Here is a 27,997-nt window from a genome sequence, read left to right as displayed (position 1 = left end):
TCTTGTAGCCATGTTTGCTTTTTAGCCTTGGTGTTTAAGAATGTATAAGTAGAGAGGGATTGATAACAAAAACTCGATATTCTTGGAACCGAAACCAAACTGCCCAAGCAGGTTTAGTACTGCATAGACCGGATCTGCCCCTAATATATATGTCCAAAGAGATAAATCGGTACGCCCTACCATGACTGGTCAGGTCAGGTCGGCCCGTGAGCTTTTCTCTGGTATTCATGGCAGCTAGACATAACATTTATGGTTTGACTCTTGATTTTTCATTTTTGTTGAGGATTAAAATGAAAATGGCACCTGAATAACATCAAACTGATTTTAATTTTACATAACCAACTCTCTGCATATACAACGACTAAGGTCAGATCAATACACAAACTCTTCTTTTTGGATCGCATAACCAAAGTGAAAACATCCTTAAGAGTATCCACTGCACTTGCAACACACAGTTTTTGAAACCAATCTCTCTCTATTCATATGATCTAGCTCGAATATTTGTATAGTATCACTCTTGACCCTTCATTTTCTCATTCTGTATGTACTTAAGAACTCCATATGCAGTTGTCCCAGCCACAAATAATACAACCGACGGAGTGAACACTGGATACACATACTTCACAAAAAACTTATCCAACTCTTCGGGGAGGAAACCTGCAGAGCCAAAAACAAACACAAAGGAGTTTTCAACAACTGTGTATCACTATCCCCCCCCTCAATTCTATCTTCTGTGAATTCTATTCTCAACTAATTTATGTATTAGTCGAAAAGGAAAAAAGATGTTTAATCTGGCCGTAACCAAGTAAGATGACAAGCTCGACTATCAGATATAGTCTAAGCACAGAAGTGAGTATATACAGCTGCACTACACACTTAGTTTTCGATACAAGCGAGGCAAGCCTGTCGAGGCAAGTAATGAGCAAACATCACTCTTCTAAGATTCCTTTCAAGACTACTATGAAGAAGCAATGTCAAGTATCTTCTTGATCATTCGTTATATCTCTAGCTAAAATCTCAGATTTTTAACACTTGGCTCAATCACGAAACTAGAATCAGACTATTAAAACGTAAGCTACAACATCACGATAAATTCTCCGGAAAGTTATAGTTCTCAGAATCACCGGAAACCTAATGAATGGTTGTTCTCGGCTAAAGATTCTACAGTCATATGAAAATGCCCAAATTCGTATAATCATCTTCAGCATGCGTGTACCTGAAGCGGCTAGTGTGAGTCCTTCGATGAGGATGACGATACCAAGCCCAAGCCAAGTAAGAAGAAACGCGTTCTCGTTCTGTCTCTGCTCCTCTGCTTTCGCCGCTCCTTCTTCGCTCATAAACACCGGTTTCTCCACCGGAGCACGCCGATTCACCACTCTCTTCCCTTTCCCTTTCTTATTATTCCCAGATGTATCCGCCGCACTCAGTTTCTTAGCCGGAGAACCGAACCCTACGCCGGAAGAGCTTGAAGAATTCTTCGGTTGAGCTGGATCCTCCGTTTCGATTTGGGGATTTTGACATTTGATTGCGAAATTAGGGTTTCTGGTACTCAAGAGACGATGAAGATGATAAGGTCTCGAGGCCAAGGTACACGAAGAGTGGATTTGTAGCGCCATTTTGTTTTTTGTTTTTAATCCGATAGAAATAAATTATCCAGTGATCATTATATTTCACTCAAAACGGCATAGCGTTTGCTCAAAACCAAACTGCTTGCCGTTCAGTATCGACTAAAAAGATTTGAAAAGTTACATAGTTTATTGTTCTTCTATAGTCTCAGCTCATTTAAAAGGCCAGTGGTAGCAGGGATAATGCCTTCACCATGAATACTAATGATCTTTTTGCCTGCTAGATCCATGAGCAGCTCAGATGGATCTTTGGCTCCTCCATGTTTGAAGAACTTCTCTCTCAGCAATGTTCCTGTGCTCAACGAAAGAGGATCCTCTTCACATATTGATTGCCATATTGTTGAGGCAAAGCATTTGGCGTATAGGTAGCTATAGTACCCTGCATCAATCCATGCAATATGTATACACCAGAGTTAAAGATACATCTGTGAAATCGCTTTTTTTTTTTAAAAGATGTTTATGTAGATAGATTTATATGTACCAGCTCCATAGTTAAGTAGGTGGCTGAATCGAATATGCCAATGAGTTCCTTCGACATGGTTCCAGCTCGTGTGTTGCCGTTTCAGTTCAGCTACGAGATGACTCACATCTCTTGCTGTGTCTGGTTGTTCCCCGAATAGCATTTGGTCAATCAGCGCATAAAACACCTACCAAACACCATACAGAAATTGACGTTGATATCTGTCAACCACATTTGTTTTTTTTTTTTATGCATTGAGCCTATTTGAGAGGTGAATCAATTAAGCTGACCTGACGTTGCAGTTCAGTTGCTGCAAACATGTTCCTCGCTCCTTGTAATGAGTTCACTAACTTCTCGGGTATTGTCTCACCGGTAGAGTAATGCCGGGCAAATCTCTTCAGGAGACGATAGTCCCATGCATAGTACCTGAGGGACGCATCAGCACATTTTCATTAATTACACTACACTCAAAATCGAAACAGTATTGAAAAAAGAGTTATTATCTCTGGGAATCATACTCACTCAAATAGATTTGAAGGCATTTCTGCTAAGTCAAGAGCCACCCGGGTACCAGAAAAATGTTGATAATCCTTCAAAATCCAGAAAACATAGCAATCAGCAAAGCAAGAGTGAAATTTGAGGGGGATACGTATATTGATAAATTAGTACAACACCGTTCGTGAGAGGAGAGAGTGAAGAGCATGGCCGAATTCGTGGAACAAAACTTCAACTTCAGAGTGATTAAGCTTCACAACTGACGAATCACGAGCTCGTGAAAAATTGCAAACAAGAGCCAAAATCTGCAATTGGATTAGATCAACAGGCAGTGTAAGAAAATGGTAACTTTTTTCCAAGGAGTAAGTGGTCTTCATAATTTTGGCCATACAAATAAAAAAAGAAAAATGATGGGAAAAAACGAAGCATACAGGAAGTTGGTATTCTGTCTCAGAAATCTTGCGTCCTCCTCGGATTGCAAAGCTAGCACACCCCGGGTATTTGTCTTTTCTGGAGTACAAGTCAAGGTAAAAATACCCGAGATCACCCTGCAAGAAACAGTAGCATGATTTGTGAGCATGAGGGACCAAAGATGGAGTGGTATGAAAAAAATGGAATGAACTATTCCTGTTTTTGCATCGACAAGACTTATGCAAGGATTATCTTAGTTTTGTAAATAGCATACCTCGTCCGGGTGATGAAGAGACAATTTCAGCACATCTGGGTGCCAGGATTCACTTGGGGCCAGAGGAATGGTATGGAATGTTGCACCAAATAATGATTCAACAAGCATTTTTAGGCCTTCAATACATTGAGGCAGAGGAAAATATGATGCTACAACCTGTACAAGATTATTCCAACAGAGCATGATAAGAGAAGTCTCCGCAACAGTCTCTCTTGACGAAGACATGATAAAAAAAAGATCCCAGAACGAAGATACTATGCAGCGCACTAGACAGACACAGACATTAGAATATGAAAAAAACTTACAGCGGTGTCCACATCATTGACGGAAGATTTCATCATTGAAGTATAGTAAGTTTCATCCCATGGCTCTAATTCTGCAGATTTGTTACCACATTTCTCTCTTTTAAAGTCTCTAATGGCTATGAATTCCTACAGAGATGGGAAACTGGTTATTAGAACCTCAATTTTCCACAGCAAGAACATCATTAAATGCCAGACATAGTGCAAAGGTCAGCTTACTTCGTCTGCCTTTGATTTGACTGTCTTGCTCAGTTCTTGTAGGAAGGATGTCACAACCTTTGGCGATTTTGCTAAGTTTGGCTCGACCATAAAGTGAGCGTAAGAGTTACACCCCATTATCTGAGATCAACAAAAAAGAAGAAGCTACTATAAAAAGTAAATTTGAATACTGGGAATATACTACATAGCATCATCAACGAATATGTACTAACCTGGGCAAGCTCATGGCGTGCAGCAATAAGCTTCTCAAGAACTCCGTGATTTGCATGAGGAACAGAGTTCCCATGAATATATACCATTTTTCTGACCTGAAAATAGAGGTATCGAATTACAGTGGTCAACAGAAAAATGGATGTAGGTGCATAACTAAAGCAACTTCAAAGCACATGTCCCTGTCTCTGATACACTCTGGGGTGGTTGATTAGAAAACGCTTGTAATCAATGAGAAACTGTTTAATCTCCCACCTCTATCTATAAAAGGATGTCCTAGAAAGGAGATAGAATAAATAGGTAAAGTAGGCACCTCTTCGTCTGATGTCCATTGCAAAATGGAAGAAAGGGTCCGTTGATCAGTATTTATTCGAAATCCCTTCTGTTTCGACTTATGCATTGCTCTTGTAGACCCTCTTGAACCCCTTTCAGTGGATCGGTAGATAGGGTTGAGAAGATGATGCACATGTCGAGGGATGCGTGATGCTGGAAATATATCAACATGTCCTGGATCATCAGCAATGTTTTCGCTGAACCTGAATATAGATCAAACGGAAATTAGCACTAACAGCACAATGCACCATTATAATATCAGATTTTCATAGAAACAAAACTTGTGTATTCATCGGTACTCACTCCCTGCATAACTGAAAAATCTTGGTTGTTAAGCTATTCACTTTATCTAGCTTGTCTGCAAAGAATAAAAGAGGCGTTTAACATCAGGTACACCAGCCACATCATCAAGGCCTAAAGGGTAAAGAAATAACCGCAATAGATAACAAACCAGAGTCTAGATGAATGCCACCCCGTTCAAAGTCCATTCGGAGGTGATGTGCTGTCCTACTTGCTTCTTTGGTAAGCAAGTTAGAATCTTGCTCTGCTTTTTTCACCGCGGCATACAAAGTATGGTTTGTGTTAAGATGCTGAACATCAATAACCCAAAAATAGTTCAGAAATCGCCAAAAGAATAAACATAGACTCAACTCTGTCTACTCTGCTGACATGGAAGAGAGTCTAGAGATGTTTATATCCTCAGTTTGATAACATTTAATGCCTCAAGTTTCTACGGCTGAAAGGAAAAATCTATTGATTTGCAGATCTTTTTGGACAGGTGCGTATTCATATCTAAACAAGAACAAAATGTTCAAAGATGGAGGAATTTTCATGTCTTTGTTATAGGCATTCCAAGATTCCAACACGTAAAACGAAGAAAGAAAATCAAAGCTGAGCAAATTCTTGGTCACCTCACATGTAGATAATCATTCATCTCTATTGCTGCTTTATTCGCTTCCTCAACAAATTCCCTATTCATATTAATAGAGCAAAGTAAACAAGTTAAACAAATATATATATCAAAGAACATAATAAACCAAGTATTGAAAGCTCAGAACTAGAGAGAAAAGAGACCTATCAGGATGGGTTTGTCGACAGAGTTCAGCAGAGTCAACAACACAACAAACCTACAAAAAGTTTCGAATTCAGAAAAACAGCAGTCAATACAAGCACCATAAGAGCTAGTAACAAGTAACATAAGTGCAGCAAGAACCCTACCGTGTCTGAAATCTCATCCATGGCTTTAATAATCTCCGGAGAAGAAGGCATTCCTGATATGTAGCTCACCAACTCACTAGACCTAAGACAATGGTTCCAGAATCATTCTTCAGTAAGCAAATTACATCACAACACAGCACAGTAGCACAACAGAGCTCTCTACTGATTATTACTAAGCTACAATATCATTCCCATCAGTATCAATGGCTATTTTGACAAAGCACACTTTTACTAATTTGATAAAAATCATACCTTTCAATGGCATCAGCGACGAAGCGCTGAAACCCTTTAGCCGTTTTAAGATGATCGAAGCCGTAGAGACCAGTGGCGTCTCCAGACTCTCCGCTCCGGAAATTTCGGATTAACCATCGGGTCGGATTGATATGCGGCTGCAATCGCCGCGTTAGCTTCCACATTGCTCTGCTTCTTCTTGCGGCTTTGCTTGTCCGGAGGAAGCGCTCAGGGTTTTGGTAGGGGACAAAGCGATGTGCTGCCGTTTTGAAATAATAAAAACGGCATGCCGTTTGAGACAGGAACTAAAATAAAAAGAACATTGAAAAGGCTATAAAATGTGAATTGATGTGTCGTTTTTCTACAAGCAAAACATTACAAAGATTGAACTTCTTAATCTTTCAAGTCCAAACATTACATGAAGACCATTCTACATTTGGGTCTTAGTGACACTATTTTGTAAAAAAATATAACAATAAATACTTTATTTGTTTTTTATTTTCATATTTTGGAATTTCTTATTATTAGTAACTAGCTATAGTTGTTAGCATATCTCTTTTTATCTATCAATTTTTTAGTTTTTCGGGAAAAAACTATATTCAATTGATGATTTTTTCTCTTATAAAAAATAATTTATTTAAATGTATGGGCAATTAGAAATTTAGAATTATTCAGCTTTTTCTAGAGTGGATATATTTTTAGTAATCCATATGATATGTGTAGATTGTCAAATTAAATTTAATATTGTATTTGTCCTCTAATTTACTTAAATGTATATAAACTAGGTACTATCCCCCGGTTTTCCGCAGGTTGAACTTTTTTTGATGAAAATTTGTTATAATTTATTTTTTATTATGTTATTTATAATGGTTTGTGATTAAAAATTTGTTGCTTATATTATAATTTTATATTTTAAAAATATTTATTGAAAATCATTCTTATAATCATATAATACTAAAAGTAAATTCGTTTCTAAACAAATATGGGAAGTTCCTCTCATTTCCTCGAGCATCTGGTGAAGTTTTCAATTGACCTGGTCCACAGCTTGACAATGGTGAATTCTACTGTAGCTTTGTCAATTCCGATGAAATTGGAATAAAGTACTTGGATATCCACTACCACAAACTGGATTTTCAAAGCAGTGTGTCAGTACAGTTGAACTGAATTTTACTGAGTTGAATTGAATTCTTGTTTCCTTACCTCCGGTCACGTGGAACCATGCAGCATAAGCAATCGCCAGCACAGACCTGAGGCCGAAGATGGAAGAAGAGAGGACCAGAAACGAATAGACTTTAATTGACCCGAGACCCACCAATACAACCTCCTTCTCCTCTGCTGAAAACCAAAGATAAGTAGGTATGTTGATCAACGCAGAAGTGACGAAAAACTGCACGTCTCTGCCAGTGGCGGTGAAGAAAATACTCACAGCAGCTCCTAGATTGATGGGATGATTACAAAATCTTCTAATATGAAATCAACACTCATGTAGTTATTATTTCAACAGAGATATTATAGTAGTAAAAGAAAGACTCATTCGTCCGGCTCAACAAAAAACAAATAATTGAAGTTCTCCACTTTTTTTTTTTTTGTTTTTTTTTTATGTTTTGCTTATAATTTGCTCATGTTTTTCTTATATTTTGTTTCTCTTTTTCAAATTTTTATATTATTCAAAAGTATCAATAATTCTTGTGTATTGTACATGTGTAGTAAAAAATAATGCACCGTTTAAATTCATTCAAAACTTAATTTCCTGTTTAAAAAAATATGTGATACAAATTTATTGATTTATAATACTAACATCTTATGAATTTTCAATTGGAAAATATAGAACTATAACAACTTTTTTAACATCAAATCCTTTAAACTTTTTGTCTATAAGAAAATTAAAAATCTTATCTTTTCTGAATCTTGTAAGTTGACTATAGTTATCATTCTCATTAGACACAATGTTATTGCTAAGAGATATCATCGAAAAACAAATTTATGTATTTAATGATATTTTTTATATATAAACAGAATTATATGATTTGAAATTAAATGTATTGATATCAACTATGATTGGAATGAATATTAAATTATTCAACGTGACATCCCTATTATTGTAACGAGAAAATAAAAACTTGAAATAACTACCATTGTTAATTCACACGTTTCGAGTGGAAACTTTATTGTAATCCTTTAACTGTATAATATGAAATTCAGAAATAATGTCTAGAATCAACCATATCCTCAAATACCAAGAAAACCAAATTAATCAAATAATAATTTTGTTGTAAATACAAAAATCGATTCAATGACTATAAGAGAACAAAGTTAACAACAAATATGAATCTAGGTTTGCCGAATCTTAGTCAGATAATCAATTTTGGAAGATATTCACGTAACACAACTTTAAATCATTATTCTATCAAAATTTATAACCATAGCTACAACCCACCAAATTGACTTAAAAGATAGATCTATGAAAAATTAGAAATCACAATCAGTTACCTAGATTAATACTTGGAAGAGATGATTGATGAGGGTATAAAATGGAAAACGACACCAAAAAATATTGAATAAATGAATCAGTAAGTAAAACAATCAAGATTTTAACGAACATGAGTGAATCAACGTCGATTAATAAATCGAAAAAAATAAAACTTATATTTTTTAAAACTCGAAGGTGTGAAACAATACTCATTGAAATAAAAACTCTTTTAAAGGTCCATCAAATATATACATATATATATATATATATATAAAGAGGTGTGAAATAAAAATGTGCGAAAAACTAAGGGATGTGAAACAAAAATGTGTAAAAAAATAAGAGGTGCGAACATTGAAAGTTAGGGGTACTACGAAGAAACGTTGTTTTATCAAAATACATATTGCAACTTTTGAGATCATTAACAAATTTAAACCGTTAGATGAGATGATAAAAACAATCTCATCTGTTAGTTTAAATTGACCATTAAAAGTGGGTTTGATATTATATAAACAATACAAAATTTAAAATTAATCAAAATGAAATAGAAGTAAATGTTATGTTATTATTTTACAAAAAATATCATTTTAACACAGTTTCACACAAATAAAAAAAACTTAAATTTACGTGTGTGTCCCTACTTAAAAGTGAGCTTTGGATTAAAGAATAAACTATAAAACTTAGTGTAAAACACATTTCAAATATAGAATGACACTTTTTGTAAAATAAATAAAAATACCTATTATAACACTTTTTGTGTAACATGGGAAGCAGTTTACTCCATAAATTTAAGTGGCCATCCAAACTCGAGATGTTTGAATGATTTTGGCAAGAATCTGTATTTTGAAAACTTATTGTGAGAATCTTTGAAGTTTTAAACGTAATAGTAGATGCCACTTATTAAAAAGTTATTTTCAATGGGATATTTTCTTGGTAATGAAAAAACATTATCATGGTTTATCTCACAAAATTTTTTATTTTTTTAAGGATAATGTATCTTTCACAAATTTATCCTATAAAATAATTTGGTTCAAGATTTAGTATGATTTTGATGCCATTTTAATTCGACTTAACCAAATTAGACAACTCTATTCTAGTAACCAATAACCATGCACCGCGGAATTCACATGCGTGGCTGTCTGTTTTTCATAGTAATGAAATGTTTTTGTTTGTTTGCATGTAGACTACTTATATATAGTTAAACTAGTTATTCGTTGTTGAATAGGAGTATAATTTATTTGCTAAAGTTTTTGACATTTTACTAAAGCATAATAAACCTATACATATATATGTGATATATATAATATGTCATACAAGTTGGCTTAATTAATTAAATGCACTCTAACATGATACAATATAATATAGTAGATACAATAACTTCGTCGCATCAATTTTGACGTGAAAAAAAAAAAAAGAAAACATGCACATGCAAGGAGTGGTGATTAATAATTCATCAATAATTTTCATAACCTTTAAAAAAAACAAAAAATCATTAGCTAGTAACGTAGATTCGTAATAAGCGCCAAGGTATTACTCGTCGTCATTGCAAGTTCCTCAACAACCTTCTTAACCTTCTTCGTTGTTTCTTTATTCACTTTCACCTCCTCGAACCCGTCCGTGCAAGTCCCTTCGTCTGTCAACGCCGAGCTCACCCAAGTCCTAACGTTTGTAATATGCTCAGCCACAGAATCACCGTCTTCTAGATTCTTCATCTCTGTGATCGCTTGCTTGAGCTCAATAATTGTGTCCTTCATCTCCTCGAGGCAATCCTTGAGAATAAGTGTCTCCGATAACATTTTATTCTTTCGTCCCGCGGTGGATTTCTGAGACTTTTTGAGAAGCTTAGAGACTACGGAAGTCGCTTCCTTTGCGGATTTCACGTTTAGGTTAAGCGCGGTGATGCATAGCTTGATTGGGTCGGATTTGATGGTGGTGGAGTATGAGGATAAGGACTTGTAGCATTTGTCAGGGGATGTTGTCGAGTTGCAAGCCGTTTTCACGAACGTTTTGTGGTTTTGGGAGTAGGATGGTGGACCGGCTGCTGTTTTTTGGATGTTTGTCGATGCTAGGAATATGAAGACGATCGTTAGAGAGCAGAGGAACTGCGACATGTTGATGGTGGCCCCAGCTTCCGTTTTTTCTGTATTTTCTTTGGTGTATTTGTGGACAAATTTTGTTGGTGCGAATTGTGAAACTATGTTGTATGTTGTGTGTATTATATATATACAACACACATGCACATCTTGGTTTTTAAATTCAAAAGGAACTGAATAGATCTTTCTTTCTTTAATGTAACTATTTGGTTAATTATATCGATCTAGATGTATCAAGTTTCTTTATATAACAACAAGATCGTATTATGTGTATGTGTACGTAACTTAATTTTTTAAAATGGTCAAGAGATCGTATAATAATATATCAGGGTCAACTCCCAACAGTTCGAACTTAGATATTCCCAATACGAATGGTGTTTTTTTATACAACAGTAAAGATGATTCAGTTGTGATTATGGCTTTCTTCATTTGCTATGGTTAATAAGTGTATACTCAACAAGGCCACTAATGAGTAATAATTTACGCCCTGATTATAATAATATCCGCATTCATTGATAATATTTGACTTACGCCATTTTGAGTCTGCTAGGGACTAACGATCTCATTAACTCCTCTCATTCATACATTTAATTGTTAATTAAGTTTTTTGATTGATGCCAATATATTTTTCACCATTTCAATTTTGCTAAAAACTAAAGTTAGTTCCCTACCAAAAAAAAAAAAACTAAAGTTAGTTTGATTTTGGGTCATAAGTTCATAACAATCAGAAACTATTTGTAGATCTTGTGAAGCTTTTTAAAAAATGTAATTTAGTGCGGAAATTTTGTTTTGGTTTTTTATTTGTAAATGTAAATCGTAAATTGTATGCATATCAAGAAAAATTCAACCGAACTATATTCGAATAGAGAACAATCTAATGCATGGTATCTTTCTTTAGCAACTATCATCATTGGTTGTTTGATTTGTTCGCCGAGAACGCTCCTTTGGGTGTGAAAAGAGATAAAATTTTCAGAAATAATGTATGGTGTGAAAAGAGAACATACATAAAAATTTATAATATAGAAATTAGGAAGTCTTAAATTGTGTTCAAATAAAACTAAAACATTATTACAAGTTTATACCGCAATTCAAGCCTAATGAAATGTTAAGTACGTGACACGTGATGTGATGAACATGGGATTAGATCTCCTATTTTGGAGGAATAACTCATTCTTCTCGATCGGTCCTTTTAGTTTTCTTCAAAGAATTAATTATTTGCAAATTGATCTGTCATGCATTACCTATACGGCTATACCTATACGACACATAATTTTTGAATTGGTTGGCACTTGGCATTTCACAAGTTAAATAACTTGTTATTTGAATTGAAGCCATATTTAATACGCACCGTTTGCTAATTCATTTTGATTTAGATATATGAAATACGACGAAATTTGATTAAAGTAATAGAAAGGAGATGAGCTAATCTAGTAGTAGTTAGCTTTTTTTGAATTACACTCTCATGAAACTTAACAAAAAAAAAACTAAGACAGAAATTATATAATATGATGAGAATCTTGCTCTTTACTCATGATTCGATACTGTTTAATGTTTTCTTCTATATATGTGCAATCCGAATATCAAAAAAGAGGAGAAATTAAAGTGAAAAAGGTCCAAATACAAACTCCTAACCAAGTATGGCGGGTGAAGCGGGTCCATTGAACATGAATAGAGTGTTTTCTAATGTTCTACGTTAATGCGAATTTGTTTTTTCTATTGTCATTTGCAACGTATTAAGGACGTGTTAACGTTTATCAGTTACCATTACATTATGGCTAAGTGTTACTTGCCATTTCAATATTTTATTCTACAAGTTTCGAACTTGATATTCTAGCTAGACAAAAAAATATATTTTAGCCTTGCAGCTGATCCCGTGGTCTATGATATAATGATATATACTATCATAGACTGTCGCAACAATATTCACATATAGTAGCCAAAGAACATGTGATAAGTACGGTTTCCACATAGGAACCCTGATTATATTATCATAGAAAACAATAATACTAATCTTTCAAGAATATTGAAAAACCTAAATCAATCAAATGAGAATTGAGAAGAGGACATGACATTAACATGGGCCACTTGGTGTTCTTGGCTGGAAAACAACATGACCGTGAGCCTCATACAACACAGTCTCATTATTCTTTAGTTATAATAACATTTTCGTCGTCTGAAATTAATTAATATATATAGATTGCTTCCCGTAGGTACCGGCCGGCCGGCGAGTTATTTTTATCATTTTGTATTTGTGAATTGAAGTGTTAAGCAAGAGATCGTAACTGTCGTTGATCTTTTTGTTCGTCGAAAACTACGTTGATTTAACCGTCTAAAAAATGAAAATGAAAACTTGATGTTTGTAAGAAACACGACTTACATTTCAGCTAAAACAACACAGCCAATTTAGACCTTAATTATTTCAAAACGCATTAGTTTTTTTTTCGTTTGCTTTTGTCATTACAAGTGAGACTATTACGGTATATATACTCATGTAGGGATGTTAAAAGTGGGTTAAAATCCGATGGGTACCCAAAACCCATGTTTAATATCGGGTATGCGGACCTGTTTTTTCAGTAAAAAAAATATGGGTTTAAAACGGGCGGGTACCCAAAATTATAGAATCTGACACGGGTTTACCCATTAAGAATATGGGTATCCACGGGTTTTTTTCTCTCACCTATCAGATACCAAAAAGACAAAATTTTATATTTTTCCTCTCTGGAAAATCAAAACACGAACCCTGAACCCTAGTCCAATTGATTTTTTTTGTTTATGCGTGAATGATTTTATATTTTGTGGGATCTCGTTGGGTCTCAGATCGATTTGAAAACTTAAACCGAAAATGAAATGAAATTTGACAATTCCGGTTTGTTTTGATTTTGTTCATGTTGTGAAATTTTCTGAAGTTAGAAGCAGTGCTCGTGGTCTATTTTGATTCGGTCGGCTAATAGAAGCTGTGTGAAGATGGGTTTGACTTATGATTGATTCTTTCAGGTTTCCGTAGGATCAATGGAATCATTCAGTTTTTTTTTTTTTTTTTCCTGTGCATATCAATGTTTTTATTCAGCTAAAATGGTAAATGGTGAATTGTGTTTTTTTTTTTTTTTTTTTTTTATAATTTCAATTTATTCTTTTTATAATTACAATCTAATTTACATTTTTGGTGTTTATATCAAAATAATATCATTAAATTTTTATAAATTATGAATTGGATTTAGATGAATATATAGAAATTTTAGATGAATTATATATATATAACTAACAAATACATATAAATCCAAAAAAAAAAAAACAAACTGAGGTATAAAACTTCGGGTACCCACAAGCTACCCATAATTTATTGGGTTTTTTTTGGGTTTATCCACTAGATTCACCCATCAGGGCTTTTTTAATTCAGGTTTTTTATTATAACAACCCGTCACATGGACTCCACTAGCCTACCCGCTAGCTTGCTCCCATAGGCCCCAAGCTGGCCTTGCAGAGCATTGATCCTAACCCCTCACCGTGGACAGGAACTATTCATCCAAATCCACCAGTAAGTTATTGGTGCGCCAGGCGTTCCTAGAACTCTGGTCCTCACCCTTTAACAATCTTCCCACATGACAAGCTGTCACCAATTGACCCTTAAACTCGAGTTTTGTCGAATTCGACGGATATGGCCGTTTTTGAGAGAAAACAAGGGAGAAAAGAGTTCTTAATCGTTCTTAAGCGTTTTGGGAGATTCTTGGAAGTTTTTGGTGTTTCCTGGTGAGATCTGAGGCTTAGGACGTTGTAGGAGCTTGCTAAGAGTATAGATCTTGCGTTTTAGAGTCAGAATCGTCTTGGGCAAAGGTAAGTGCAGGACCATGGCTTATCTAAGCTAGAGCTTCTCTGATCTGCTTGTTTATGTGTTGTTAGGCTTGTTAGATGGTTATTTGGGACGTTAGGAAGCTTTCTTGTGGCTTGGGATCGAGTTTGTGGTTGCAGGAACAAAGATCCGGCGAGAAGCTTCGGGGAACACGATGCTCGGCATGTTGCATCGGTCGATGCACTTTGTGTGTCGGTCGATGCAAGTGCGAGGACGGCGCGTAAAACCTAGGGTTTTCGTGTTATGTCGAGCATGCGTCAGTCGATGCAGTGCGACACGATGCATGCATAAATTGCATCGGTCGATACATCCCTTGTGTCGGTCGATGCATCCCCATGTGGTGTCGGTCAATGCATGTTGGTTTTGGTTGATGCAGAGTCCTGGTTTGTTATTTGTTGTTTGTTGATTGTTGGTTGATGGTTAGAGATGTCTCTATTGCTTGTGTGTATAGCCCAGTAGATGGGAGGATTGTCTTACTGAGTGTTTATAAAATACTCATACATTACAATTTGTGTTTGTGGTGCAGGTAAAGGCAAAGTATGATTGTGGAATCAAGGCAATGAAGAGGAGGATGTTCTAGGGACTCGATTGGATGTTGTCTGGCATTTCTAGGTTGCTAGAGTTGAGTCATTAGAAACATTGCTAGGTTGTTGGTTCTATGTTTCCTGTTGGTTGAATATTTTGGATATTGTTATGTTATAATTATTGGATATTTATTGAATATTGGTATTTGTTATTCCGCTGTTGGTTATGATTGTGGTTAGGTGGCTAGTGGGTATGAGACCAATAGTTGTAGTTTATTTATTATTACTATTATTATTATTTTTTTTAAAACGGGTCGGTCGTTTCATTTATGGGCAGGCTTAATTCGGGTTCGGGTCGGATCGGGTTTTTTAACCCACAACAACATCCCTATACTCATGTATCATTTAATAGTACATTTTTTTTTAAAATACAGTCTTTTGCAATATATACGATACAAATGTCAAATGCAAACAAGTTTTATCCATTTGTTTGCGTATGACTTTTAAATTTATGATTTACATATATATATATATGTATATACTATATTAAGACCCGTGCTAGAGCACGGATTGAAATTCATTTTATTTATATTGTAATTTTTTTATAAAATATAATTTATGTGATTATTTTTAAAAGTTTTTTTGGATAAAATATTATGTAATAAAATCATATGCTAAATATGATGACTTAAAAAAGACACTTATTTTGTAAGTTTTATATTGTTAATGATTCTAGATAAGTATCCGTGCTATAGCACTGATTAAATTTTATTTTATACAAAATTTTGTATATTTTCTATTTTAAAATAAAATTTTAATATGTTGTATTAGTTTATGTACGTGAAGTTATTTCAACAATGTATATTCTACCTCATGACTTGAATGTCATTATAAGACATAATTTTGTGAATTTAGTTTTTAAAAAGTGAGTTATTATATTATGAGTAATTTAATATATTGTTATACTTTTTGTTTTAATATACTTGGTTTTTTAAATTCTTTCATATTATAGTGACATATTATTGGCATTGCTATAACAAACCAATTTAGAGTGTTTATAGTTTCTAACTTTAATATCAAGTTTCAATATTTTAAAAATATTTCAAAATAAATTATTTAAAGTTTATTCTATTATATAAAATTATAAAATTCAACAAAAAAATATGAAATTGAATTTAAATATTTAAATTTTGACCCGTTACCCAGTAAATTTTTTAATTCAGTAGATATTATTTTTAAAGAATAATATTAATAAATTGAATATTTTATAGATTGAATCATTTATATTTGTTTTTTTTAAATTCAACTTATGGTATATCCGGAAATAAAAGTATTTTTTAATTATATAATATGAGAATTTATTTGTTTCACAAATTGGCTCATATATAAAAAATGAGAGGTGAAGTATAATAATAATTAACAAATTAATATGTTAAGTTAGATATCAAAGGATTTTATTTGATGAATAATTTAATAAAGAAAATTAATATGGTAAGTTAGATGATATCAAATAATTCTTTAGAATATTGTTTTTAAGATTTTTGGAAACAATAAATCCAGACTATACAAATAATATAAAGCTTAATTATAATCTATTTGTAACCAACTTATTAAAATTATATAGTCTACAAAACAATGTTGTGTATTTCCGTTTTATTATATAGGTGATTCTTTATTTTTTTCTCTTTTTGCCGTCAACATAGATTCTTTACTTTTTTTTTTGGCAACTGTGCTTTTTATTCATCAAACAAAAGCCAAAATAACATACCAATATTTTACAAACACGAGAATATAGAACAAGCCTGTAAAACAAGTCTAATAAACAAAAGCCCAGACCCATAAAATAAAACCTTTTTTGAGACAGAAGAGAAAAGCATTGACACACCAAGCACGTGGCAAGAAAGAAACGGGAATGACTGACACGTGGGAAGTCGAAGAGGGTAGAGACTCCAATCACCGACAGACGAAAGTAGCGCCGGTAAACTTGAAATCCGGCCGAAAGGGCCGGAAAGTTACAAGAAATCCCGATCTACACCCAAAGAATAAGGCGAATTCCAATTAGCTGAGAGAATGGCTCCACGTAAAACTTCCTCATCTTCGTCTTCAATAAACATTTTTTCGATCTTCAAGAAAATAGATCTACATCATAAACCCGGATCTAAGTCTAGCTAAATACCACCGAGAGATGGATGACAGATCTATTAGAGTAAAGCCAGCCAAAATGGTGTTAAGGTAGCCACCGCTGCCGGAGAAAGAGCCGGCCAAAACAGTGCTAAGATAGTCACTGTTGCCGGATAAAAGCCAGCCAACCCTGTTGACAGAACCAGAAATACCAGAAGCGAGCTCGATACACGGAAAACTAAGCCGAAGAAAACCAATCCGGCGAACAAAAAACTGATCGGAGAGAGTTTCTTTCTCTCTAAAAAATCGTAGAGAAAAGAGAGAGAAAACTCTTCCCGCAACACATAGATTCTTTACTTAAAACGCTAAAAATTGTTTAAAAATAGATAGTAAAGCCTCTTTAACTATTACACCACTTTTAACCGTTGACTTTGGCAAAGAGAAGACAATAACAAAAGCATTTATCAATCATCAATCTTATATCGCCATGCAGTGAAACTATTGTACATTTGTACATATACTACTAGTTGAGTTATGAGTTATGAACGTAGCTTCAGTTCAGTAACGTCTGTTTGCTTGATGTCAGCGGAGATAATTTTGGCGTTTTATTACAACCTTTGAAGTTGTGTCACGTTTATCAATTTTATTGCTGCATAACCGTTTGAATTCGCAGATTGAAATGGTCAGTACCCAGAAACACTCATCTCTTGTAAGTAACGACACTATGACCAAATTTTGCTATTGTTCATTCTTTCATTTTTATAACATTACGAATTATGAAAGGGATCTTCATACTGAGGAGTTGTATTGGTTCTGCTGTCCAATCACAAAAAAGGCAAGTGCTGTACTAACGATCTCGTACCATTCTCTCTTATCACTTCTAACTATGTACAAATATCTTAAGAGTATCCTCTTACCGCTAATCTTTTTTCCCTGTCCTATGTCAGCAGTCAGACTTTACATAATATATATATAAAGTGAATTGTATTTTGACGACCTAGTTAAGGGACTTAATCTTATGGTGCATCGCTCTATCAGCAATGTGTTTTGAATGATTAATTGAAAAGGTTAACGTAATTTTTAACAAGAGTTGTACAACTGTTCATTTGGTAGAGAAAACTAAACCATTCAAAACTTCAAATTTCTGCCAGCAGATCGGCAACTAGGTAGTCCACTGTCCATCGGATTAAGGTTCCTCTCTTCTTCCCTCATAATCCTCTCCATTTGTCTGCTTCTTTTTGTTTCTTCTTATATGGGTTCTTGAAAGGAAGTTTAAGAGCTCAGAGATTAACTTCATTTTCATTCTTATTCTTTTCATTTTTATTAGATTTTTTTACTGTTTAGTTATAAGATAGATATAAAAGCCTATCATTATTATTTTTTTGTTTAATGTATTTCAACTTTTCCCTTCTCAAGGTAATTATAGTTATACAGAGAGAAAAATAATTCAAAAAATTTGTCTATGGGTTGAAGACTTATTTATAAACATTTAGAATTAAAAACAAGACCTTTGGTTTTCATTTTAATTTTCATAAGATTTCCTTACAGATTCTTTACTTATTACATACGTTCGCTCATTAACGTAGTCATCCTTTCTATCGAGAGTAAGCAAAACATATTGATGCAATTGCTAAGATTATTACGTAAAAGTAAAGTAATTGAAATTAATAAATTTCATTTCTAAATGGGAATAAAGATTTTTTTATATTGTTTAAAATTCTCATAAAAAAAAAGAAATGTTCGATCACTAACTTAGTCATTGGTCATATGAAAATTATGTAACAGTGTGTAAGAGACTGATAATACTTTTGCAGGGGTGAAAATGCTTTTGTATTGCCTAATGACTTTGTGTCAGTTTAAAAGAATATATCGCAAAAGGTTTTTGTAGTCTTAATCATCTATTTTTAATTAATTAATTCTGGTTCCCAAAATAGATACAAGCTTACCAAAATATTCAGAACTTTAAATCATTTTTATTGGTCTTTGACTATTTTCTGGTTTTATTATTTTATAAAATTTAGCGTTGATTTTTTTCTCTTATAAGAAAAAAACAAAAAACAAAGAAAAAAGTAGTAGTTTAGCACCGTTTAAATCTGCAAACTTAAAGTATGCTTGTCTGTAGGTACGATTTGGTCTCAAACATCACCACAAGAGAACCATAAATATTCCAAAGAACTTACCAAAATTGCATTAACAAAATAAAAAACACACAATTAATAACAAATAGTAAGTAGTTATCTTCAAAATAAGCAATGGTCGTAATTTTCTAGTTGTTTTCAAATTTGATAGTTCTTTAGAATTATTGAGATCTTGAGTTTGGTTTTGAACTTTTGATATGTCGATTTCATTTTGATTCATTTTGTATTTCAGTGTTGTAAGCGATTCTTTTAATGTCATTTATAACTCTAGCCATGATAAATCAACTTGATTAGACATCAAAATTTCAAACTAAAAAATGAAATTGATCTAATATTGAATTTTTATACATATTTATCATAAATTGTATATTATCCCACCCATATTGTTGTATACCATAAATCAAATTTGTTTCACCATAATGATAATTCATAATTGATATGTCAATTGCGTTTGGGCATGATTTGTACTAACTACTAAGTAAACATTTAATATTTTTGAAACTAATGAATAGACCATGACAAAAACAAGGCGTAAAAGTATCTTATAGAGTAATATTATAAACATGATTATCACGATAGCTTATGAATTAAAGATTCAACTACTTTTTTTCTTGGCCATCACTATTTTATATATATAAAGTAGAAGAGGATCCGCCCGATGTACGGGTTTAAAATTTTTTAAATTAAATTAAATTTAACAAAAATATATTATCCCACCCATATTGTTGTATACCATAAATCAAATTTGTTTCACCATAATGACAATTCATAATTGATATGTCAATTGCGTTTGGGCATGATTTGTACTAACTACTAAGTAAACATTTAATATTTTTGAAACTAATGAATAGACCATGACAAAAACAAGGCGTAAAAGTATCTTATAGAGTAATATTATAAACATGATTATCACGATAGCTTATGAATTAAAGATTCAACTACTTTTTTTCTTGGCCATCACTATTTTATATATATAAAGTAGAAGAGGATCCGCCCGATGTACGGGTTTAAAATTTTTTAAATTAAATTAAATTTAACAAAAATATATTAAAATTTGTTGTACGTTATTTATAAATTTTATATTTGTTATAATACACTGATTTATATCTATTTACAATTTTTTTTATGTATGTTACTATTAGAAGTGTATTTTTTACACCTAAATATACTTTATGTTACAAATATATTTTTTATCACCAACTATTTTACTCTCACTTCTGCATAGTTTTTTAATGAATAAAATTGTTGGCTCAAAAAATATTTTGAATAAAAAAAATATTACATAATATACTAATTAATGATGTATCATCACAATAATGTATGACCACCATTGAAAAAACCTCGGCTTCGTCCTCATCCCTTATGAAAAGAACTTTGCATACAACCTCTTCTACCATGGAGAAAACCTTGGCTTCGCCTTCCTCCCATGGGGAGATAACCTTGCGTCCAACCTCCTCCACCTTCCTCCCTTAGGGAGATAACCTTGTGTTCAACCTTCTCCACCATAGAGAGAACCTCGGCTCTGCCCTCCTCCTGTGTGGAGAGAACATATTCATGTCTTTTTGCTATCTCAAAATAGCTTGGTCTGACAACCAATGAAAGTAAAAACATTTTTCTTACGTCACAAAATCTTTTGATAGTAACTAATGTTAAATTTTCCAATGTATTCATGAAATTGTCTTTGACACACCATGATGTAGCCTCGGTCTTTGTAATGCCTTAACCGCCACCTTGATTAGTGAGCCCATGTCCACTTTCAATCTATGGGCCCACCTTCCTAAGTGGGCCCTACATCTATTCCTGGCCCGTGGACCCACCCATATTCGATGGCCGGTTAGTTAAGTATGTGACCAAATCAATGTACATCTACATTTTCCAATGTATTCCTCACTCACACAGTTCCAACAATCACTTCCAACAATCAGGACCCTTGACCGGAAAAATAAGTGAATTTTGGTGACATATGTGACCAAATCAATTCTTTTAAACTTTTCCGCAAACCAGGATGTCATAGTCTTTGAGCTCCTATGGATCTATCAATAACAATTTATGTTTTTCTAATCTATCTATCTATGTTTGTTGTAAACTTGTGTTTGATTAGCCTATTTTATTTATCCATTAGGTTGATGAGTTCTACTGGATATATTCTTTTAGGATTGAATGAATAATGATAACAATAGAAAATTGGAAAAATAGAGAATTAAGGATTTATGACCAACCAATCAAGGTTGAGAAATTGGAAGAAAATTAATTTGACTTAATTAAAGAAACAATAGAAAATTATAAGCACTGTAATATATGAATCCCAAATAATTCAAAGTTGAAAATATAAATTAAATAAAATAATCTAAAAATATTACAATAAATTTTAAATTACAGTATTAGGAAAAGAAGACGCATATATTATTTTTTTTAGGAAAAATTTTGGTTAGAAAAATAAACAAAATTTACCTTCCCATTAAAAAAATTTCCCAATTAAACAAAGTTGAAAGCAGTGTTTTTGAATAAATTATTTAAATATAAGACGATCTATGTTTATATAGAAGTGAGTATTTACAAAATTTAGAATTAATAATTAACTGTATATTTTACTTAATCACTTTTCCTATTTTTCAAAGAATTAATAACTTAAAATTTAAAATAAGTAAATAATATTATAATTTCGAATTTTATGAAATATATATATATATAATCTCCTTTGTATTTTTTAATAAATTCAGTTAGTTTTGATAATTTTCTTTTTACATTATTAATATTTTTAAAAACAAAATATTTTATTTTGTTGTAATCAAATTCTTCCTATTACATATTAACGTTTACACATGTCAAAATCTGAGATTGATAACTTGACACGACACATGTCAAAATCCTGTTAATGGCTAACTTTCAAAACTCAACTTTATATAATAAGATATATATAGCAAAAATTTAAACATTTTATTATATTTTTGATTGAAAAATATACTTTAGCTTAAAAATACAACTATTTATCAGAAATTTAAATATTCCACTATAATAAAATATTAACTAAAACTTTAACTGACACTGATATATTGCTAAATTTTATGGTAAAAATAAAAGTTTTTGTTAAATAAATTAGACATTTCATAAAAAAAATGCTATATACAGAAAAATTCAAAAGTTAAACTAAAAAACCAAATTATACCGTATACAAACTTTTAAATTTGGATGTTTGTTAAGTTAAGCATCATGCTCATTCGAATTTGGGTTCATTTTGATCTTATTTAATTTTTAACTATGAATTTTTGTTTAAACATTTTAGCCGATATAGGACGTTAACCATACATACTTTTCATTAATTAGTTAACATATGTTTGTTTAATAAAAAAAAATCAATCACAATATATGCAAAAAAAAAATGATTTTTATAACTTGATGTATTATATGATGACTCAAAAAAATAAAAAAAAATGTGTATATTATATATCGTGGAACAATATATTAATAGATGGAATGCTAACAATTATTTGTAAAATTATTTGGATACATAGATAAGTCATATAAAAATTTGTAAATTTTTGGAAAATAAAAATTTATTTCAAACTTGTACTTTAAAAAAACTAGCATAGATTTAACTTGTTAGTTGTGCCAATCATGTAGCCTTGAAGTTCTGTCACGTTTACCAATTTTATCACTTCTAACCATGTACAAATTTTTAAGAGTACTTCTTACCGCTAATCTTTTCTCCCAGTCCTATGTCAGCAGTCATACTTTACATAATCTCTGAAGTGAATTGTATTTTGACGAGCTAGTCAAGGGAGTTAATCTTATGGTGCATCGCTCTATCAATAATGTGTTTTGAATGGTTAATTGAAAAGGTGTAAGTCATTTTTAACAAGAGTTGTACAAAATATTCGTTTTGTAGAGAAAACTAAACCGTTCAAAACTTCAAATTTCTTATGTAGGAGAATCACACACTGACACAGACCCGATTTCTCTATTTCCCTATGCTGCTTTCGTAGGTGGAGACATGTTACTGACAAGGGAACCCGTAACGACGATCACGAATATCTGCACTACCGCTCCTGCATTTCGACACAAGAAAACATAATATTTATAACCCCCAAATGAGTAACTCATGTCGTATTATGAGGGGATGTACTCGAAGAAGAACTGAGTAGAATCTTCTGGATGTTTTACCTAATTGAGCACAAATGAACCCTACGAGCTCAAGCTTCGCTGTTGTTCCCGAGCTATCCCGTTCCTACATCATTTATCGAGAGTTAGGTGATAGCATCAATGCACAAGCTAAATTTCATCTTTTGTGATACCATTACTACCACAATCACCCTAGTACACAGCTAGGTATGCTTTGGATCATTATCGGATCTTTAACATGTATTTCTAACTAAGCAAAGCTTATCAGCTAATTGACTCATGAGGTACAAGAGTGAAAGTTTGTTCGACTCAGTTAAGTTACCTCCATTGTTAATCTGCTCCTAACAGCACAAAACACGGAAAGAACCATAACAATGGTAGAGGCAGCCGTGTAGAGCCTCAAAAGGTTTACTCTGCTGCGTCTGCAACCTTTTTCAACAGAGACAAAAAAAAACATATATAAAGAAACAAAAAAAAAAACAAAAAGGATGTCTTTCGTTATGCCTAATCGGCAGAACAACAAAGAAGAGAGGGTTAAAACCTAATTCTCCTATCAATGAAGACACAAAGCCAGCAGCAGCTGCTGCAATTGCAAGGGTGTTCATCTCATCCTTTTTTGAAGTTGTCAGAAACGCACACGATACTCCGATTAAATAAATCGCAGCCTGCGAAAGCCAAAACCAGAGAGATTTGAGCTAAAAGAGGATACATCTCCAAGAAAACATCAAGCATTTTAACTAATGATACAACAACTTCAAGAACACTACAATCTCAATGACATCAAAGCTAAAAAACTATGAATTTGCTACACACTAAACTAAAAGATTTGGTTAATCATGAGGTAAAGCTAGTAAAAAGTGACTTAATGTATATGAGATTTGAGCTAATTGCAATTTGTTCAACTCCCTCAATTGTGAGAACCTGATCATATGAACTACAATTGTAACAACGCATCACAAAATCGAATTCTAGACCAAAACGAATCCAAATCAAAGAGTACCTGAACAAAGATCAAAGGACGGAGACGAGCTTTTTCTTTAGTGACCTTCGTGTATCCTAAAACAAAATAGTAACCAACACACGGATCAAGAATAATTAAGGATCTGGAGACAGAGGAGACTTGGGGTTTTCGTAAAACTCACGAGAGTCAACGACCATGCGGTATGAGAAATCTGATCCATCGGTACCACTGGGTCTTCCCGCCGTCGGCTTTCTCTGCTGCATCTTCTCCGGCGAAATTGGGTAAGGAAAGTTCGGCGTCGATCGGAGATTGAAAGAGTGAGGTTACGTCGACCAAGTTTTATTAGATTTTTTTGTTTGTTTGTTTGTTTTTGGATTTGGATTGAACATTTTAACCGAACTGAACCGTACCAAAACCAAACTAAACCGAGCTAATTAGAGAGCTAACCCAATATACTGCGTTAGAGTTTAGTAAGATAACTGGAATGCTCAAGGAAAAAAAAACACTAGTGTCCTCTTCAAAACATGTCAGTGACCCGATTGTAAAAAAAAAAAAAAAAAAAAACATGTCAGTGACCCATTCGGATTTTCTCGTATTTCAGATTTTTGGGTTTTGGCATTTAGAAATATTAGACCTATTTAGATATTTTTATATATCGGGTCGGATTCGGGTAAATACCCATCGAGTTTATGTATTTTCGGATTTCACCCAAAACTTCAAATTATATTTCGGGTTCAGATCGGATTTGTAATTTTTTAATCTAAACCAAAATAAAAGAGCCCAAACTCAATCCAAATTCAAAAAAAAAATGCAATCAATCCAAATTCATTAAAAATGATTATAATCATAAATAAATAAAAAACAAAGTTATCAAACCAAATTGAATTGATGAAAAGAAAAGGACAATTCTAAATAACAAAATACCAAGTTTACAAGCCGATAATTTTTGACTTTTTAAAACATCAAATGGTATCAAATTCAAAGTTAGAACTATATAATATATCTAAATTAACATATGAAAATTGACATATTTAAAAATGAAAACTAATTTATCTTGTAAGTTGTAATAGTGATTATAAAATTACTTCTGAAACTTGTAAATCAACTCAATCTGTTGTTAAATATATATATATATATATATATATATAACTTTGGATAGTTTCGGGTATTTGTTCGGGTGTTTGGATATACCCAATCAGGTTCGGTTATCTATTTCATTTACTAAAAGCATCCAATTGGATATTTTTAAAGTTTGGATTCGGGTTCGGATCGGGTATTTTTAATTGGGTTCAGGTTAAATTTTTGAGTTCGGATATTTTGGCCATGCATATCACTTAGCATTTTCAATATTAAGTATATACTATTATTTCTATCAAATTTAACTTTTGTGAAAAGGAAGTGTTTATAATAAAGTAGTTCACAATCACAATATATATTTGTAACATTTTTTATTGGAATTTTTAATTTTATTTTAGCGCGTTATCCTCTATAACTCAAAAAGATTTATTGTATAAAAAAACCCTATAAATCAATGGAATACACATTAGTAGTACTTTTAATTTTACTCTAATCTAACTCTAAACCACCTTTACAAAAAATTGTGATCTCTACAATCTAAGAATTGGGGTAAATCAATTTAAAAAAAAAAAAAAATTGGTAAACAAAAATTTCTATTTTTTTTGGTCGGAGTCTCGAAGACGTCCTTCAGTTGATCGACATAACAAGAGTTCGATTAATATACTAATAAACTACTCAAGTTATATGTTACATTTTTTAATAAAAGGTTACTAAAAGTGAAACAATGTACACTACAAAAATGTTCAAAACAATTCATATGATCTATATTAAAATATATGAAAAGTAATACAAAAAAAAATAATATAGATTTTAGATTTGTTTATGAACGTTGGTTAGGAAATGGGGAGCTAGTCAGCCAGGTCTAAGAAAGAAAAGTCCATTGGTCTAAATTTGATGGCCCATGTTTGATCAACCAACCTCAAATTATTTTTTCCCGTTAGTTTTGTGGACACCGTTTTCTCAATACATAATAATATCATTATCATATTATCATGTTCGTAATTACTTTTATTCTGGAATCTTGAAAACAAAAATCGAAATCACATTACGTCAAATGATAAGCGAATACTGCGGGGGATAATACTATAGATAAAGCACAATTAAGTGCTTATCATTACTTTAGAGTCAGTGCTGCAATGCACGCAAAGAAGTCAATGACAACTTCTGTGTCCTGTCTCGTACAGATCCAATCCAAACCATAAGTTTACCATTCCATGTGCTTCTTGACATTCACGCAACTTCAATTAATGACTTTTGCTAGTGTATATTTCTATAACGACTGAAAATAAATTCTACACAAAAGTCGAAATGGATATCTCTTTAGTTCCGAAATTGGCCCTATTGTGCAACTGTTGTGACTTATCTACCGATCTGGTTTGATCCACGGAAAATGATTTTCTCAAAATTCGAAATGCGAATTTCGCAAAAAGATTTTATAGAAATGTTTTAAGGTTGTGGCTAAGAACAAGACTAAATACTTCCTCGTCTACTAGGATACACAAAACGAGCCTTCACATCTCGATGATGAAGCTAATCACGTACGGGTGGAAACTGGCAAGCGGTTGATAAGGCGTACCATGACTTATATTGGACGCACATATATATACTACAACCTTTTCGATAAATAAAGATATTTTTCGCGGCGAAACAGTTGTTTACAATAATCTTAGAAATGAAAGATGAAACTTAAAATACGCAAGAGAGCATGACGGGAGATGTACTTGAAATCTGGTGGTTGCGTGAGAGTGTGTGCATGGACATTCGAGGGATCACATGCATGGGCCATTTTTTCTCGTACGTATTAATTTTTTTTTGAATTATTAAAAGGTTTCGTGTGTATAGACCCGCATATCTCTTTGTGCCAGAAATCAAAACATTTTATAAGGTCTCTTTCCAAGCGCCGTCATTCGAACCGGCGACCTCTAAACTTTACCAAAAAACAATATTCTAAAATTAATAAATTTATATTGGCAAAATGACATAAATTTTTAGCAGCATAAAATTAGTTTTCAATAGTGTCCTAATCGGATTCAATTCGATCAAGCAAGGTTATATACTTATATGTGATATACGTTACAAAATTAATAAAGAAAAATAAAATAAAAAGTTGACACTAATCTAGGGTCTGGGTGATAACATAGAAAAAATGTTAACAGGTTTTGCATTTAATTGTGATTTGAATGTAATAGTTAATTATGTTTGTTGACGATATTAATAGCACGTGAAGTGAAGGATTTACAGCAGAAGTGCCAGGATCGGAGCCAGAGAAAGAAAATGATATTGCAACTTATTAGTTTAAGGTGTTGATTGGTTCTCTCGCTACCTCTCGCAAATGTTACATATGAACTTACCAAAGACTAGTATCCTACATTTTTACCAATAGAATTAATGAAGTTTTTAGGAAAAAAGGGTTGAATATTCACTATTTTATTTGTATGCCACAAGCATGTGTTTCACCTGCTTGTGTCAAAGGCCGGCTCTGCATTTAGTCGCACAAACGGTTGGGAAATTTAATTATTCTTCTATAGAAAACATCCAATATTTAACAAACAAATACAATATAAAATATAAATAGTAATAAAAATTATATGCAAAATCTAGTTAGACATCAAACCACAATCAAATTATTGTGTTATATATGCAAACCCCATTTCAGTTAACCCACATATCCAGAAATCTTTTCTATTCGTACGTTTTTTTTATTATTAACACGTTTCGAAGATCTAACTACTTGTTTGGGCAAAAGTAATTGATTCAATTAGAGACTACGAAAAACAAGAAATAGATGTTGAATAGTCATTTTATTGATAAAGTATCAAGCTCAAATACAAGAATTCAAGGCACAATAAATGAATCCATAAATCCTAGCCGC

General features: G+C 32.7%; 3 protein-coding genes and 1 pseudogene across 5 annotated transcripts; all 4 read right to left on the bottom strand.

Annotated features, from left to right (window-relative positions):
* Window positions 1–308: 308 nt before the first annotated feature.
* LOC104725662 (protein LPA2) lies at window positions 309–1,634 on the bottom strand. Its single transcript, XM_019233275.2, has 2 exons — window positions 1,217–1,634; window positions 309–657 (listed from the first exon to the last, which is right to left on the bottom strand). The coding sequence occupies exons 1-2, from the start codon at window positions 1,614–1,616 to the stop codon at window positions 512–514; spliced, it is 546 nt and encodes a 181-aa protein (XP_019088820.1). The 5' UTR covers window positions 1,617–1,634; the 3' UTR covers window positions 309–511.
* Window positions 1,616–6,155, bottom strand: LOC104725663 (mitochondrial intermediate peptidase, mitochondrial). 2 transcript variants are annotated; one of them, XM_010444358.3, is made up of 17 exons: window positions 5,800–6,155; window positions 5,548–5,629; window positions 5,404–5,456; window positions 5,246–5,300; window positions 4,781–4,919; window positions 4,633–4,687; window positions 4,310–4,532; window positions 3,999–4,094; window positions 3,787–3,906; window positions 3,571–3,696; window positions 3,266–3,421; window positions 3,012–3,128; window positions 2,760–2,885; window positions 2,608–2,675; window positions 2,376–2,511; window positions 2,107–2,272; window positions 1,616–2,004 (listed from the first exon to the last, which is right to left on the bottom strand). In XM_010444358.3, the coding sequence occupies exons 1-17, from the start codon at window positions 5,961–5,963 to the stop codon at window positions 1,766–1,768; spliced, it is 2,121 nt and encodes a 706-aa protein (XP_010442660.2). In that variant the 5' UTR covers window positions 5,964–6,155; the 3' UTR covers window positions 1,616–1,765. The 2 variants fall into 2 exon arrangements, with proteins under 2 accessions (XP_010442660.2, XP_087332236.1); XM_087476110.1 differs by having other exon boundaries at window positions 5,241–5,300; window positions 5,800–6,073.
* A 3,396-nt stretch (window positions 6,156–9,551) lies between these two features.
* On the bottom strand, window positions 9,552–10,550 carry LOC104725661 (pectinesterase inhibitor 4 pseudogene; annotated as a pseudogene). The gene has a single exon (XR_015572806.1). The product of XR_015572806.1 is annotated as a pectinesterase inhibitor 4 pseudogene (transcript).
* A 12,245-nt stretch (window positions 10,551–22,795) lies between these two features.
* LOC109124678 (uncharacterized) lies at window positions 22,796–24,538 on the bottom strand. The gene is made up of 6 exons (XM_010444354.3): window positions 24,230–24,538; window positions 24,088–24,143; window positions 23,629–23,752; window positions 23,410–23,516; window positions 23,130–23,193; window positions 22,796–23,014 (listed from the first exon to the last, which is right to left on the bottom strand). Exons 1-6 carry the CDS (start codon window positions 24,309–24,311, stop codon window positions 22,935–22,937), a joined length of 513 nt encoding a protein of 170 aa, XP_010442656.1. The 5' UTR covers window positions 24,312–24,538; the 3' UTR covers window positions 22,796–22,934.
* Between the last annotated feature and the right edge of the window lie 3,459 nt (window positions 24,539–27,997).

Source organism: Camelina sativa, chromosome 11, assembly GCF_030686135.1.
Source record: "Camelina sativa cultivar CO46 ecotype springtype chromosome 11, ASM3068613v1".
Lineage (NCBI taxonomy): Eukaryota > Viridiplantae > Streptophyta > Magnoliopsida > Brassicales > Brassicaceae > Camelina > Camelina sativa.
This window is presented reverse-complemented; position numbering and strand designations above follow the sequence as displayed.